Source organism: Hyperolius riggenbachi, chromosome 3 (assembly GCF_040937935.1).
Source record: "Hyperolius riggenbachi isolate aHypRig1 chromosome 3, aHypRig1.pri, whole genome shotgun sequence".
In the NCBI taxonomy this organism is placed as follows: Eukaryota; Metazoa; Chordata; class Amphibia; order Anura; family Hyperoliidae; genus Hyperolius; species Hyperolius riggenbachi.
In genome coordinates this window covers 23,341,942-23,359,648 of record NC_090648.1, presented here as the reverse complement: position 1 = coordinate 23,359,648, position 17,707 = coordinate 23,341,942, and the positions used below count along the sequence as shown (strand labels likewise).

At 43.3% G+C, this 17,707-nt stretch overlaps 1 protein-coding gene across 5 annotated transcripts in view; it reads left to right on the top strand.

Moving 5' to 3' along the window:
- The window catches only part of LOC137560887 (NXPE family member 3-like), a 144,629-nt gene that overhangs the window by 93,584 nt on the left and 33,338 nt on the right, over positions 1 to 17,707 (top strand). For 2 of the 5 annotated variants that reach the window (XM_068272045.1, XM_068272046.1), the window contains exon 2: positions 2,201 to 2,255. The exons of 1 other annotated variant lie outside the window; for it this stretch is intronic. In XM_068272045.1, coding sequence (XP_068128146.1) covers positions 2,201 to 2,255 — 55 coding nt within the window. Of the gene's footprint in view, positions 1 to 2,197; positions 2,256 to 12,005; positions 12,139 to 17,707 lie in introns of those variants that run through there. 2 more of the 5 variants (XM_068272044.1, XM_068272047.1) reach the window with 2 other exon arrangements.

Below are 17,707 nucleotides of genomic sequence, written 5' to 3'. Positions count from 1 at the left end.
TATCTTCCTGAGAGTTGATGATTCTGCACAATTTTGTATCATCTGCAAAAATAGCAACATTGCTCACTACTGCATCTACTAGGTCATTAATAAATAAATTGAAGAGCACTGGAGTCTCCGTCAAGAGAGCGCAGAAGTACCGCAATGACGCGTACGAGGGTACGTGTCATCATGTAGATGATGCGTACCCTCGTACGCATCATCGCAGTACTTCTGCGCTCTCTTGACGCGACTTCAAATGTAAACAGGAAGTGCGTCAAGAGAGGGCGGAAGTACCAGATGGTACTAGCGCCTAGCATCTCTGGCTGCCCGCTTCCTGCCCTCCTCCTCAGGTACTTTTGGGGGGCTTAAATTTAACATTATAGGGAACCAGCAAAAGGGAGAGCTTAGCGGGGAGGGGTGGGGGGCATTTCCGACCCCCCCCCCCCCCCCCCCGCGCTCGGGGCACGCTCTCCCTTTATGCTGGGACCCTATAGGGGCCCCAAAGGGACATGTTCGGGTTGGGTTCGGGGTTCGGCTCGAACATGCCGAACATCAGGGGCATGTTCGGCCGAACCACACCGAACCCGAACATCCAGATGTTCGCCCAACACTACAGTGGACCCAGAACAGACCCCTGTGTGTGTAACTCCTGGTAATAATTACTAGATGTGCAAATTTTACCAGCTGGTTGTGATATTTATACTGTATGTCAATCTCATCAATATATAGAGTTCTGCAAATGAAAAGATATAGATCAATATGACGGCTAAAGACAAAAAGTTTACTCATGTCAGCACTGGATGTGTGTAATGTGTATTTTGTGTATAGTGTGTAGTGTATATATAGTGTGTAGTATATATAGTGTGTAGTGTATATATAGTGTGTAGTGTATATATAGTGTGTAGTGTATATATAGTGTGTAGTGTATATATAGTGTGTAGTGTATATATAGTGTGTAGTGCATATATAGTGTATGTGTATTTTGTGTATAGTGTCTAGTGTATATATAGTGTATGAGTATTTTGTGTATAGTGTGTAGTGTATATATAGTGTATGAGTATTTTGTGTATAGTGTGTAGTGTATATATAGTGTATGAGTATTTTGTGTATAGTGTGTAGTGTATATATAGTGTATGAGTATTTTGTGTATAGTGTGTAGTGTATATATAGTGTATGAGTATTTTGTGTATAGTGTGTAGTGTATATATAGTGTATGAGTATTTTGTGTATAGTGTGTAGTGTATATATAGTGTATGTGTATTTTGTGTATAGTGTGTAGTGTATATATAGTGTATGAGTATTTTGTGTATAGTGTGTAGTGTATATATAGTGTATGTGTATTTTGTGTATAGTGTGTAGTGTATATATAGTGTGTAGTGTATTTTGTGTATAGTGTGTAGTGTATATATAGTGTGTAGTGTATATATAGTGTATGTGTATTTTGTGTATAGTGTGTAGTGTATATATAGTGTATGAGTATTTTGTGTATAGTGTGTAGTGTATATATAGTGTATGTGTATTTTGTGTATAGTGTGTAGTGTATATATAGTGTGTAGTGTATTTTGTGTATAGTGTGTAGTGTATATATAGTATGTAGTGTATTTTGTGTATAGTGTGTAGTGTATATATAGTGTATGTGTATTTTGTGTATAGTGTGTAGTGTATATATAGTGTGTAGTGTATTTTGTGTATAGTGTGTAGTGTATATATAGTGTATGTGTATTTTGTGTATAGTGTCTAGTGTATATATAGTGTGTGTGTAGTGTATATATAGTGTGTAGTGTGTATATAGTGTATGTGTGTTTTGTGTATAGTGTGTAGTGTATATATAGTGTGTAGTGTATATATAGTGTGTAGTGTATTTTGTGTATAGTGTGTAGTGTATATATAGTGTGTAGTGTATATATAGTGTATGTGTATTTTGTGTATAGTGTCTAGTGTATATATAGTGTGTGTGTAGTGTATATATAGTGTGTAGTGTGTATATAGTGTATGTGTGTTTTGTGTATAGTGTGTAGTGTATATATAGTGTGTAGTGTATATATAGTATGTAGTGTATATATAGTGTATGTGTATTTTGTGTGGCTGGTGTATTCTTTTTTCATTGTCTTTAGTCTAGAATAGATGTTTGTCTAATTTTGTATAGTTAAAAACAATTCCTATTTGATAACATTGTTGTGTGATTAGCTGCTCTTTTGTTTTTCTTTTTCTCCAGCAGAATGAAGAGAAGCTTTTTTTTCCTTGCATTGTGCTGCATTTGCTTTATTATTGGGGTAAGTCTACAAATCAACAAGGCAATTCCTTTAACTCGTGTATATACAGCTTATACCTTAATATACAGTACTAGCCGACCCGCGGCGTAGCATACGCCACATAAGAGGGTAGAGGGCAGGAAGGGGGTATTGGGCACAGCGGCTGGGAGGGGGGTTGGACACCCCCCCCCCTGGTCCCCCATGTGCGCTCCCCCTCCTGCTTAAGCACAGTAGCAGCCGCCACTATTAGTAAGAGGAAGCAGGCGGGGATGACTCACCTATTCCGTGTTCCATCGTGCGTTCCACTGTCGTCACTTCCTGCAATGCCGGCTGCTGCACACTGTATTGGTGTAATTTGCCTTTTTAGAACAGAAGGAAATCTGCAATAATTCAGCTATAAGTGAACATTTGTGGTTACCCACAATGCACTGCTACTAAATATGCAAATTACCCCTTTTCCCCCTTGGTAAGCCAAGCAAGCACATAGCTTTAAATTTTACAAAGTCATATCAAACCCACATGTAGACAGCCTGTTTCAGACGTTTGGTCCTCATCAGTACATGGCAGGGATTGATATGGCTGTATGAGATAGGGCTTGGACCAGTACAACAGAGTATCCAAGCAGCTCAGGGTGACCCAAACCACTCGGAATGTATAGGGGGATAAAAGGGACCAAAAAGCCCTCCTACTAAAAAAAGCAAAGCTTGGTGTAATTTGCCTTCCTAAAACAGAAGGAAATCTGCAATAATTCAGCTATAAGTGAACATCTGTGGTTACGGCCACAATGCACTGCTACTAAATATGCAAATAATTCCTTTTTCACCCTTAGTAAGCCAAGCAAGCATCCAGAGCGGCTGGTGTATAGCAAGCCTATAGCTTTCAATTTTACACAGCCATATCAAACCCACATGTGACAGCCTGTTTCAGACTTTTGGTCCTCACCTGTACATGGCAAGGATTGATACGGCTGTATGAGATAGGGCTTGGACCAGTACAACAGAGTAACCAAGCAGCTCAGGGTGACCCAAACCACTTCGGAATGTATAGGTGAATAAAAAGGACCAAAAAGACCTTCTACTAAAAAAAATCAAAGCTTGGTGTCATTTGCCTTCTTAAAACAGAAGAAAATATGCAAAAATTCAGCAATAAGTAAACATTTGTGATTACCCGCAATGCACCGCTATTAAATATGCAAATTATTCCTTTTCACCCTTGGTAAGCCAAGCAAGCCTATAGCTTTAAGTTTTACACAGTCATATCAAACCCACATGTGACAGCCTGTTTCTGCCATTTGGTTTTCATCAGGGATTGATACGGCTGTATGAGATAGGGCTTGGACCAGTACAACAGAGTAACCAAGCAGCTCAGGGTGACCCAAACCACTCGGAATGTATAGGAGAATAAAAGAGACCAAAAAGCCCTCCTACTAAAAAAAAAACAAAGCTTGGTGTAATTTTCTTTCTTAAAACAGAAGAAAATCTGCAATAATTCAGCTATAAGTGATCATTTGTGGTTACCCACAACACACTGCTAGTAAATATGCAAATTATCCCTCTTTGCCCTTGGTTTGATATGACACTACTTCTTCTTCTTGCTTGGACCAGCCCCTTCTTCTTGCTTGGACCGGCCCTGGGGGCAGGGCGCTACTTCTTCTTCTTGCTTGAAGGTTGAGGCACTTACTCTATTATATATATAGATATATTATTGTTAAAGGAGTACTGTAGAAAAAGTTAGGCTACTGGGATCACTCTAGTAACACATTGTTACTAGCATGAAAGAGCAACACATATTAGGTAGTATATACACAGTGGTGTAGCAATAGGGGTGCAGAGGTTGCGACTGCATCGGGGCCCTTGGGCAAGAGGGGCCCTCCCTCAACCGCAGTATTAGCTTTCTATTGGTCCTGTGCTAGTAATAATCACTTCTATAGATACTTTGAATAGTAGTAATCCTTATCAAACTGTTCCCCATCCCCTTCTGGAAGCTCTGACACTGTGGTTGTCCTTGGCAGGTGTTGGTGCGCCGTATCAATTGTTATGTATAGAGTGCTTGGGGGCCCCAATGTAAAACTTCCCCCGTGGCCCATAGCTCCTTAGCTACACCACTGTATACACAACAGTAGCTCTCATGTTTAGCGCTCACAGGGCCAGCTTTATCAAAGCATTACCGACAGTTTTTTCTTCTTAAACAGTTCTAACCTGCAGGGGGAACTGTTTTGCATGATAATAAGAAGATTCCTAAATCCTACTTAATAGTGACAGTTTAGAGTGAATTTCTAGAACTGCACTACAGCTCAGAAAGGTGCAAATCCATTCTTGAACTGCTGCAGATTAAAATGTGCTTAATAGCAATTCTACAGATAATGCAGCGGTGCAGGTTAGGCATGATTTGTGAAGGGCTCCTCCCCTCGGCCAGGTGTCCTGTGAAGCTGTTCTGTGTTTAACCCTTCCAGTGCTGGGCATTGATGCAATACAGCAGATGTATTGGTTATCTCAGCAACAGTAATTTCCATTATACACTGCACTGTCTGAGAGACCTTCCTAATTACTCCTGTGTTACAACAGTTTTAGAAGGAAACTGCACTAGCTAATGATTTCTTAAGATGTTTGAGACAGTTCTGCACAGATTTCTAAAAACCCACCAATATCTTGTCTCAGACACTCTTGATAAATGTCCCCCTCAGGCTCAACACACACCATACAATCTTGGTTGTACAGATTTACCAAATCTATGTAGTATAAGGGCCAACAGATTGAAAATACCTTGGATGATTGATTGGATAAGCTCTTATACTACATGAAAGTGGGAAGATTGAACAACCTAGATTGTATGGTGTGTGTTGAGCCTCAGTCTTCTTTCACTGAGAGGGGCGGGGAGAGGTGGAGGTCAGCAGATATTGACTGGATAAGAGGCAAAGCTACTGCGCACAGCTTTGGCTCTCCCGGGCAGCAAAATCTGTGACTTGTATAGCGGTGGAATTTTGCCCTGGTATTTCAGGGGGTTAAATACCTCGTTTTTCAGCAGGATTCAGTGAATCAGATTGGATCTTAATGCTTAAAGTGTACCAGAGATGAAGCACCCTAATGTAGTTTAGCATATACATCAGTGGGGACATGAGATTAAACGGAAGCAGGAAATTTGGGCGCATGAGGCAGGTGGACCAGCACTCCCATAATAAATATCGTTTAATTGGCGCCCAACAGGAAAAAAGGGCGCCGGAGAAAAATAACGTTTTAAAAGCGGCGCCCAGAGACTTTTAATGTTTTATAACTGCTTCTCATGATTACCCATTATTTAATGATTTATAATTTTTTAAACATTATTTTTAAACGAAAAACAGTACAATATTTTTTAAAACATTACTTTTAAACGAAAAACCATACAATTTTTTTTTTAAAAAAACATTTTTAAACGAAAAACAGTACAATATTTTTAAAAACATTACTTTTAAACGAAAAACCGTACAATTTTTTTTAAAAAAACATTTTGAAACGAAAAACCGCACCTTATTTTTTTAAAAACGTTATTAATGCTTATCACTGGGGGGTCTTAGGTTTAGGCATCACAAGGAGGGTCTTAGGTTTAGGCACCACCAGGGGGGTCTTAGGTTTAGGCACCACCAGGGGGGTCTTAGGTTTAGGCACCACCAGGGGGTCTTAGGTTTATGCACCAACAGGGGGGTCTTAGGTTTAGGCACCAACAGGGGGGTCTTAGGTTTAGGCACCACCAGGGGGGTCTTAGGTTTAGGCACCAACAGGGGGGTCTTAGGTTTAGGCACCAACAGGGGGGTCTTAGGTTTAGGCACCAACAGGAGGGTCTTAGGTTTAGGCACCAACAAGGGGGTCTTAGGTTTAGGCACCAACAGGGGGGTCTAGGGGTTAGGGATAGGTACAGGGAGGGTTCTGTGTGAGAGTAGGGTTAGGTATAGCTTTAGTAAAATTCTTATTAATGTTTTATAAAATGTTATTATACATTTCACTTTTTAAACAGGGAAGATTAACGTTTTTAAAATTGCCGATTTCATATACATTATTAAATGATTTATAACTTTATAAAACATTATTTTTAAACGAGATATAGCACAAATGTTTTTTAAACGTTATTCATGATTATCGTTTAAAACCCTGCGCATTTTTTTCCCGGCGCCCTTTTTTAACGTACGCAGATTAAACACCTACCCTGCTCTCTGTTTCATCCTTCATTGCTCAGACTGCTTGTAATTAGCCCTAATAAAATCAATGACTGACCAGTCAGTCGTTGCTTTGCCCCATAATCTCTATAGCTGCGAATAGCTGCGAATCATGGTTTCTCAAGCCCGCCCCCTTCTGGCCTCTGTTTTCCCATTCTGTGCACAGCAGAATCACAGACAGCTGATGGGAGTAGCTGCTCGTGCTGGAGAAAAAAAAACCCAAACACATACATCGGCACTGCAGAACAGCAAAAACAGGTATAGCCTGTATTTTTCATATCCAGGGATATGCATTATTTTGTGTGTATTTGTTCATCCCTGGTTTCCTTTAAGGTAACTGCGTGATAAAAATAGTTAAAATAAATGGCTTCAGACTCTCTTTAAGAAAAGGGCAAATCAATCCCTAAACTGCTGCAGATTAAGATTAACTGCTTAACCCCCTTGGCGGTATGAAAAATACCGCCAGGGGGAAGCGCAACAGTTTTTTTTTAATTTTTTTTTTTTTTTATCATGTAGCGAGCCGAGGGCTCGCTACATGATAGCCGCTGCTCAGCGGCATCCCCCCGCCCGCTTCGATCGCCTTCGGCGATCACCGATCAGGAAATCCCGTTCAAAGAACGGGATTTCCTGGAGGGCTTCCCCCGTCGCCATTGCGACGGGGCGGGATGACGTCACCGACGTCAGCGACGTCGGGACGTCATTGGGAGACCCGATCCACCCCTCGGCGCTGCCTGGCACTGATTGGCCAGGCAGCGCTCGGGGTCTGGGGGGGGGGGGGCGCGCGCCGCACCGGATAGCGGCGATCGGGCGCGCGGCGGCGGCGATCGGGGTGCTGGCGCAGCTAGCAAAGTGCTAGCTGCGTCCAGCAAAAAAAAAATTAAGTAAATCGGCCCAGCAGGGCCTGAGCGGCACCCTCCGGCGGCTTACCCCGTGTCACACACGGGGTTACCGCTAAGGAGGTTAAAGGACCTCTGTCACGAAAATCTTAAAATGTATGTAAACATATACAATTAAGAAGTATATTTCTTACAGAGTAAAATGAGCCATAAATTACTTTTCTCCTATGTTGCTGTCACTTATAGTAGGTAGTAGAAATCTGAAAGAACCAACAGGTTTTGGACTAGCCCATCTCCTCATGGGGGTTCACAGGAAATTTCTTATTTTCAAAATGCACTTTGTGAATGGTAGTTGCTCCATCCAACTGCCAAAAACGTGTATGGTGAGCAGCGAGGCTGGACAGCATCTTTGTATAAATCTTTTTCAGGGAGTGTCTGCTCTTTATAAAGAATTAAGATCATGCTGAGAATCGCCTATGGAGAGATGGACTAACCCAAAACCTTTCAGTAACGTTAGATTTCAACTACTTACTGTAAATGCCAGCAACATAGGAGAGAAGTAATTTCTGGCTCATTTTACTCAGAAAGAAACCTACTTCTTATTTGTATGTGTTTTAAATTTTAAGATTTTCGCGACCATTCCTCTTTAATTGCAGTTCTACAGATAGTGCAGGCCAGGGTAGGCATGCTTTGTGAGGTGCTCCTTCCCCCTGCTAGTGATTTTTAAAGATGTCGGAGACAGTTCTGCATGGATTTCTAAAAACCTACCAATATTTTGTCCCAGGCACTCTCTTGATAAATGTCCCCACATTTCTAAGAGGACACCGTCCGCCACCAACACCCTTTTGTCAGTGACTCACCAAATATGTTGGACCACTGTAAGCCTCTAAAAGAGGGTCCTAAAAGTTTTTCTAATGTATTTCTATGTGTGAGGTAATTTTAACATCTAAGGCTAAGTTGCGCCTTAGATGCTGCCTGTGGAACCAAAATGGCGCATGGAAGAGGAGTGGAGGCGTTGTAATGGTCGCATAGACTGTTGCTAGGCAACCAAAGCACACAGAGCAGTGGAACTTTCCAGAAGCCCTGTGCAGCCTGTTGGAAGCTACAGTGCAGGTGCGGAGGGGCAGAGCTAGAAGGGTGTAGCCGGAGGGAACTATTTAGAACCAGCCAGATCACACCAGTCGGGCGGAGTAGCAAGAGGAACTTGGAAGTCAGGAGGCGGCGGAGAGAGTGGGGAGGAGGACACAAAAAGAATGGCCACAGCAGTCACCCCAGAGGCTAAGAGGGGACCCGACGGCCACGCAGCAACCACAGCAGAGCAGAGAGACAGCGGCAACCAGGCCAGACAGTGACCGGAGGCCAGAGGCAGCGTACACAAAGCAAATCCGAGCTAGCCCGGACAGAAAGGAAATCCAGCAGTCAGATGAGTATGGGCCTTAGAGCCAACTACAAGTTACAGTGTGTGTTCAGTTAGTAGCCAGTGTCCAGCGGAGGCTTGCTGAGATAGAACTATAGCAACCCAGAACCTGAAGAGGCCAGGTCTGTTCATATTGCTGTTACTAGAGACTGTCTGTGTGCAAAGGCGTTAAATATACAGAGACATTGTGTTGATGAAACAGTTGTTGCTGCCAGCTAAAGTGAAGAAATTTGCTGCTGATTATATGAAGTGTATTGAGTGCGACAGTTTGTAAGCGCTTACTATGCTACTCTGATAAGGCACATTAATGCTGATAAGGCACATTAACTCTGATAAGATGTGTTAACTCTGACAAGACATGTTAACTCTGATAAGGCACGATATTTGCTATAGTGAATCAACCCCCTTGTGTGGTATACTAATCAGAGGTAAAAGAAAAAAAAAAAAAGGACTTGTGGTTGGATGCCTCATGTCCAGCAAAATAATTGGTTAGCCAGAGTTTTATGATCATCTAGCTGATGGCCCGGCGGTGCCTGGGTATATATTTGGCTGATGTTGGCTCTGCCCACTTTTTCTAACCCTAACACACAATTACTCAATTATTGAATGACCTAGTTTGTGAGCTTTGCGGTCTTTGCCATCAATAATTTGCACTGAAATGAAACAAATCTGATTGGCTGTTTGTGGCTCCACCCTCTATTCTGAAAATGAACCCCATTCACCCAATGACTAACTGTACCAGGTTTGAGGCTTGTGCCCTTAACAGTGCAAAAATGGCAGCAATAAAAATCAATAGGTGAATTTTGATTGGCGTTTGTAGGCTCCACCCAATTTTCTGAATATTAATCCCAGTCACCCAGTGACCAACTGTGCAAAGTTTGAGAACCCTGCCATTACTAGTGTAAGAATGGCTGCAGTTTACAGATTCCCAGTTAAATTTGTATTTGTCTCCACCCACTTGTTATGGGGATAAAAAGTAGCCTATATGTTATTCCAGGTAATGTACTATGTGTGTGCCAAATTTCCTTCAAATACGTTCAGCCATTGTTGCGTGATCGAGTAACAAACATCCAAACATTCGCACTTATAATGTTAGTGAGATACTGTTATTAGTGAATGCGCTGGGGATATTTGTTGCACTCATATTAGGTAGTATTTTTGTTTACATGTTGGCTGGATAGGATAATTTACAGTGCATGCACAGATCCTGGCTACATTAAGGGCTCACATCACAGAATGTGTGCACAAACCAATTTTGTGCATGCATTATAACCTGCGCTGTCAACATTGAGATGTTGGGGTGCGACACTGATTAGCCGCGGTAGTTCTAATTCACCCGATGGGAAAACGCCGGCGCTGGATATTACAAAGCTCCCAGATGCATTACAGATGCATTACAATGTAACGCTCTGGAACGCTTTGTGCAATGTGAAAGTTAACATGAAAGTAAAATAGACTTTCATGTCGCCTTTTTAAACGCATCCTAGGAGTGCTCCGTCAAAACACACAAATTAGCTCCTAGTGTCAAAGAGCCTTAAAGTGGTCTGAAACTCCAACATAACGTTCAATAAAAATGTATTTTCCTACTTTTTATTACTCATACAGTTCTTATATTTGCTTGTGTGCATAAGTAGTATTGTCTGTTTACAAATGACACGGTTCCAAGTGTTTTTGCGCGTCTCTTGCCGCGAATTCGCATGCGAATTTGCATAGGTGAGGGTATATGCGAATTTAACCATGTCACTGCCTGTTTGAAGTTACATTGGTACCTATGCAAATTCGCATGAAAATTCGCATACCATAGCCGCATGCGAATTTCCTATTAAATACATTAGCAGCGATTCGCATGCATTCCACTCGCCGGCGAATTCGTTGGCTCTTTTGTGTGTTTTTTTACCGCTGAAAAAAAAGCATCTCAACAACGCTACAGTGGAAACAGGCCCATCCACTTGCATTACATGTGCGAATCCGCATGCGTTGGACGCATGCGGATTCGCGATAGTGGAAACGAGCCCAAAATCTTTTAGAGCACAGTAGAAATGCTGGCTTTCAGACCACTTTAAGAGCCAAGTGATGTGTTATCTCTCCTCTCTGAGCTGTGAGGACAAAACCCGTTCTCGTAATGCAGGCTCAAAAGCATATACGGAAATGTGCTGTCTTAAGTAAATAAAAAGGATGCTGCCTTAATTACTAAAGACTTTAACCACTTCAGCCTATAGGCATTTTCACTTCAAGGACGGAAGCAATTCTCCCCTGTCACTGCTCCCAGGGGCGGATTTGTACTCTTTACCACCCAAGGCCTCTGTCACCAGCCGCCCCCCATTCAGTATAGGTAGCGAGATGAACCCTCCCCCCTTTCCCTCCAGTATAGGTAACCTGATGACCCCCCCCAGTATATGTAGACAGATGACTCCTCTCCCCTTTCCCTCCAGTATAGGTAACCTGATGACCCCCCCCCTCCAGTATATGTAGCCAGATGACTCCTCCCCCCTTTCCCTCTAGTATAGGTAGCCAGATGACTCCCTTAATCCCTCCTTTTCCCACCCCCCTTTCTGTATAGGTAGCCAGCTTGCCTTCACACCGCAGCAGCCATTAGTGTCACTCATTTCTCAGCTCGTCTCCAGTTCCCCTCTGTCTCCAATGCTGTCCAAGTCCATACCTGCCGGCCACAATGCAAACGTGCTCAGAGAGCAAGGTGGCTGCTGCACAGGCAGCTAGCAGCAGAGTACCGAGGTCAGGCGTTCGCCTGATCTCCCTGCCTTGCAGCATTTGAAAGTTTGCAAATTCTGCACCAGTTTAGCTTGCTCCTGTGGTGCCCTGGGCCATGGCCTAGGGGGCCTTGGCCTAAATCCAGCCCTGACTGCTCCTCCCATTCATTTGCCAATAACTTTATCTTTATTGATCACACGTAAATGATCTATATCTTGTTGGGTTTTTTTTTTTTTTTTTTGCCACTAAGTAGGCTTTTTGGAGGTGATACTTGTTTTCAGCAATTACTTTATTTTGTATGCATTTTATAGGGAATTATAAGAAAAAAAATACACTATTTCTCCAAAATAGAGTAATAGAATAAAGTAGAGTAAAAAGCAAAAAATTGTAAAATGTAAAAAATGTGCAAACATAAACAAATAAACAAATAAGAAGTATGTTTTTTTCCAGAGTAAAATAAATGAGCCATACATTACTTTTCTCCTATGTTGCTGTCACTTACAGTAGGTAGTAGAAATCTGACAGAAGCGACAGGTTTTGTGATATATTTATTTTTAAAAGCACTTAGTGAATGGCAGTTGCTCTGTCCAACTGCCAAAAACTGTGTAGCGAGCAGGGAGGCTGGCCAGCATCACTGTTTAAATCCTTTTTAGGGAATGTCTTTATAAAGAATACAAGCCTTGCTGAGAATCCACTGTGAAGAGATGGACTAGTCCAAAACCTGTCGCTTCTATCATATTTCTACTACCTACTGTAAGTGACAGCAACATAGGAGAAAAGTAATTTATGGCTCCTTTTACTCTGGAAAAAAACATACTTTTTAATTGTCTATGTTTGCACATATTTTAAATTTTACAATTGATTGCCACAGTGCCCCTTTAAATGATGTCCCTATTACAATGAATGGCAACAATATATTATTTGGAAATAAAAGTGTCTTTTTTCTGTCTTGTTTCTTTATTTTTTTTTATTTTTTTTTTTATCTGGTCATTATTCACAAGCCCGTATTTGATAACATAAGAGTAATCTACCTTCATGACATACATATTTAAAAAAAAATAGTCCCTAAGTCAACTTTTTATGTAATTTTTGTTTTCATCACTGTACTTTTACTTTTATGAATGGGCATTGCCCCTGATCATGGTCATGTCCATTCATGATAGGCACTGCAATTGGATCAGAGAAAGGCTGTTCCCCTTCCCCAATCGGCACAGCATAAAAGCTGCCGGTAACGAGCGTCGGAAACACTGGATGTGAATACGCGTCCAAATAGACCGGAGTGGCTCCTATCTGGGCGACTATAGTTGTCCAGATAGGATTAAGTGGTTAAAAAACATATATCAGCCACTGCTGTTGACTGAGCCTGCATTACGAGAACAGATTTTGTCCTGAGGGAGCAGGAAAGAGACAGGATGGTTACACAGGCTGTGCGCTGGACTCTGGCCGGGAGGTGAGAGCCCAGCTTCTGCTACACTATACTTTGCATTTACACACTGGGCTGGGTGAGCGCAGCAGGGGGACTGGGGCAGATAGCAGCACAAAGGGGACATATGGAGGCACAGGGGGACGGGGATAATTTGCAAAAAGTGCAAAAATGCGGAAAACACACACACAAAAAAAACAACTTATTTTTCGATGCCATTTTTGCTAAAGAATTAAATGTAACATTATTTTCATGAAAATGAATGCAACAAGAATATTGCCATTTTTGCTCCGCACTACTGCAGTGTATTTAATACAGTGCCAATTCACCATGATAATGTTCCCACCTTGAAATTGGCTCCTACTCTAGCTGTACCATCCAGCACACCAGTGAACCCTTCCCACTCTAGAACCTGAATTTTTCTAGTTCTAAACAAAGGCCATGGGGACATGAGAGCCACAGCCTGCAGCCACACCACAATAGCTGCTGAAACACACAGACAAGAGAAGCCATGCTCATCCTGCAGGGACTGCAATTAGGGATTAGGCTGGTTTCACAGTGGGACGTTTAAGTCCCACGTTGCCTACCTATTGGACTTAACCACTTAATGACCGCCTAACGCCGATAGGAGTCGGCGGGTCGTTAGTGGTATAGCATGGAAACTTCCATGCTAGTTCACGGAGACTGTCTCCGTGAACAGTGTGCGAGCCGCCGATCGCGGCTCGCACGCATAATGTAAACATCCGGGGAAGAAATCCCCACTGTTTACATCACACGGCGCTGCTGCGCAGCAGCGCCGTGACGTAGATCGGCGATCCCCGGCCTCTGATTGGCCGGGGATTGCCGGCAACTGATAGGCAGAAGCCTATCCTATCAGGCGCAGGACGGAACTCTGTCCTGCGCCACTCACAGGGTAAGGGAGAGGGAGGGAAAGCCGGGGAGGGCGGAAAGCGCTCCGGAGGGGGGCTTCGAAGAGCCCCCCCCGGAAAGTGCGGGTAGCCGGCGGCGATCAGACCCCCCCAGCAGGACCTACCCCTAGTGGGGAAAAAAGGGGGGAAGTCTGATCGCCCTGGCTATTTCCTGATCGGTGCTGCCGGCTGGAGAGTCCACTCAGCACCGATCAGAAGAAAATACCCTGGTCCTTAAGTAGCCAATATCCCAATACTAACCATAAAACATCCTATAATCACAGCCACTCTCACAGCATGGAATTTTGCTCTAAGCTCCTCCCCCGACATAAGGAAGAACAACCATATCAATACCCCCATTACAGCTGTAAAAGCAGCTATCCCAGATATTAGATTATCCAGTTGGATTGCAGCAGGAATAACAGCGGTTGAGCAAATAGCCAACCCTCTTATCAGATGATTCTCATCCCTAAAGCAGGAATTTAACCTTCCCGATAATGAAATATTTACTTATATGCAGATCTCCTACCTACTTTCAAAGCATCCCTTTACCCCATCGCAGATGCATGACACCTTATGGGAGCTCATATATACAGCCAAATATAGGAAGAAAGGAATATCGGTAGGATATAACTCCTTCATGGAAGCCTCCCAGTCATCACTAATTAAATACCTCAGAATCTGGGATTATGATCTGCAGACTACATTACCATTACCACAAATACTCTCAGCTATTAACTCAGTTAAGACATACTCCAAATGCATATCTCACTCAGAAACAATCAGGAAAATCATATGCAAATGGTATATTACCCCAAATATTCTATCTAAAATGGCGCCTAATCACTCAGCTAAATGTTGGAGGAACTGTGCACAAGTAGGCACTCTCCACCACATTTTATGGACATGCCCTACAGTGAAACCTCTATGGAACACAATAGGGAGACTGATTTCAAATGTGACAAACACAAAATTCCAGCTCTCTCCGGAATTGGCACTATTCCACTTGGGGATAAAGAGCTTCCCTGTAGAATACCAATTGGTAGTTTCACACATCATCTGCGCAACTAGACAGCTGCTCCTCTCTAATTGGAACCAAACCGTGATTCCTTCACTCTCCCTGATACTAAATTTAGTTGACCACAACCTCAAGATGGAACACCTCCTCAGAGCCAAAAACAACCAAAACTTATTAAAATATAGATGGGAGTTCGATTGGGCCTCCTTTCTGCATTAACTCTTCCCAGACACAGAATGCCCGTTGAATAAATGCACAGCACAAAGTTAACCAGACTAATTCCAGATCTATCCAGGTTGACTCCAGGCCCCCAACTTCCTCCCCATAACCCATCTCCCTGCTGGCTGACCTCCTTTACTTAGTTGTAAGCCCTGACCATTTGAATGTCGTAGATCAGGGCCCCTGCAACTGCCCCCAGGTGATACCTTACAGATCTTCGGCCTTAATTATAAGGCCAACAGCAAACCAACGCTTGAATAAGTTCACTAGAGTTTTAGTTCAATGTTACTAATTATTCTATGTTTATGCCTACTCTTACCAGTTTATTTGTTTCGTATTCGAGATGTGTACTCTCCAAGCTCATTTAAGGTTTAGTATGCCCTCGGGCCATACATATATATGCTTAGTATAAAGACATGAGAATTCTCGGACCTTAGATGTCAGCTTTTTTTTTTAGTTGTTATATACAATTATTAAGATGTATGACTATGCTTCATATGTTTGTCAACTGTTTAAAATTTAATAAAAATCATTAACACAAAAAAAGTCACACGTTGCAGCAGCCAGTAACGCAGCCTAACTCACAGCACTGTAAAATCAATGTGCTGTTCACAGTGCACACGTTGTGTTACATTGTAACGCAGCACGTTTAAACAAAGTGCTGCATGCTGTACGTTATACTGGGCTAAGCCACATTAGACTGTTTGCACATGCTCAGTAATGTTGGAGGAGGAGGTCTCCCCTCCTCCTCCGCGGCCAGCCACATGGCTAGTTAATATTCACTGCACTGCAGAGACTCCTGGTAGGACTGTAGTGTTGTCCGGATCATAAACGAATCTTTCATTTGATCCGGATCTTTTTTGTGAGTGGAATCATCCGGATCATCACAATGAAAGATTCGGTTCACAGTGGATGTCTTTCTGGAAGACACAAGAACATACAGAATGTACAGCGCAGGGAAAGTCCTGTTCTGCTAGTCATTTCACCCAGTCTGCTTCTCTAGTAAAATTATTCAAATGATTCGGTTCAAAGATCCGGATCTTTTCAATGATCCGATTCAAATGACCTGAATCCTTAAAGGACTTACGAGGCCAAAATAGGGGAAAACAGTTAATTACCTGCACAGCCTTTTACAGCACGGAGGACGCCGTCCGCGCCCTCTGTGCCAATCCGCCGGGTCCCCCCGCTAGTTAGCCCCCGGGCCGGCTCCCGACCCCTCGGCCCGGGTCGGGCTCCCCTGCCTCCCCCAAAATGGCTGCTTGCTATGCCCGCGGCTGCGCAGTCCGCGTAGCCGCGAGTGCGGCTGCGCAGCTCTAGGGCCAACCTCCCCGATCCACGCTAAGTAGGGGGGACCCGGCGGATCGGCACGGAGGGCGCGGACGGTGTCCTCCGTGCCGTAAAAGGCTGTGCAGGTAATTAACTGTTTCCCCTATTTTGGCCTCGTAAGTCCTTTAAAAAGATCCAGACTTCCTATCACTAACCCGGAGCGGCTGCTTTGAGAGCTGCATAACGCAGCTCAATCTGACGTCCAACTTCAACACCACCATGCGTTGCGTTAGGGGCACGTTATGCGACCATAACGTCCCCTAAAACGCAACGTCTTGGTGGGAAAGTAGCCTAAGGGAAGAACAGGCACTGAGGAAAATAATCAAATTACATGCAAACAATCACTAACCCTCTGCATTCAAAACATAAGCTCACCAAAACCTGGAATAGTAACAACAACAACACCAACCAGGTAAAACTGGTAGCAAGGGATTTTTGATTCTTTTTGGCTTCCTTAGCAGCAGTGTATTCTCTGGAGTTCTGCTGGCCATAAAAATCCCCATATTGCTGCAGGAGGCTTTTTACTCATTTTCAACACCTGGTGGACCAACCCACTGAGTGGTGGCAAACTCTGCTATCTGGTAGTTTCCATTAACGGAACTGCGGAATGATTGTGTTTTATATGCATATAATTATTGTGTAGCTCGGCTAAAAAAAAACAATATCAGTATTCATGCTTGTAATGTTCCTCTGACTTAAAAATGTGATGTCTATCAAATTCATTTCTTGCAAACAAGATTTCATTCAGAAGGTAGGATTTTAATTACGTAAAGTGGTAACAGACTCTTCTCTACCAACTGTTGTCCTGAGATGCATGCTTCTTTGCTGCTCCCATAGGGTGGCTTCTTGTTTCTGCATTTATTTGTTTCTGATGTCTGTCATACCAGTTTCTTAGTTGGACTTGTTGTATGGCTGCGCAATAAATTGTTAAAGAGAACCCGAGGTGTGTTTAAAGAATGTTATCTGCATACAGAGGCTGGATCTGCCTATACAGCCCAGCCACTGTTGCTATCCCAAACCCCCCTAAGGTCCCCCTGCACTCTGCAATCCCTCAAAAATCACAGCCGTGCTGTGAGGCTGTGTTTACATCTGTAGTGTCGGTCTCAGCTGCTCCCCCGCCTCCTGCATAGCTCCGGTCCCTGCCCCTGTCCCTTCCCTCCAATCAGCAGGGAGGGAAGGGATGCAGGCGGGGACTGGAGTTCTGCAGGAGGCGGGGAGAGCAGCAGACTGACACTATAGAGATAAACACAGCCAGCTCTGACAAGCTGTTTGTCAGCAGCGTGGCTGTGATTTATGAGGGATTGCAGAGTGTAGGGGGACCTTAGGGGGGTTTGGGATAGCGACAGAGGCTGGGCTGTATAGGCAGATCCAGCCTCTGTATGCAGATAATATTCTTCAAACCCACCTCGGGTTCTCTTTAAAGCTGTG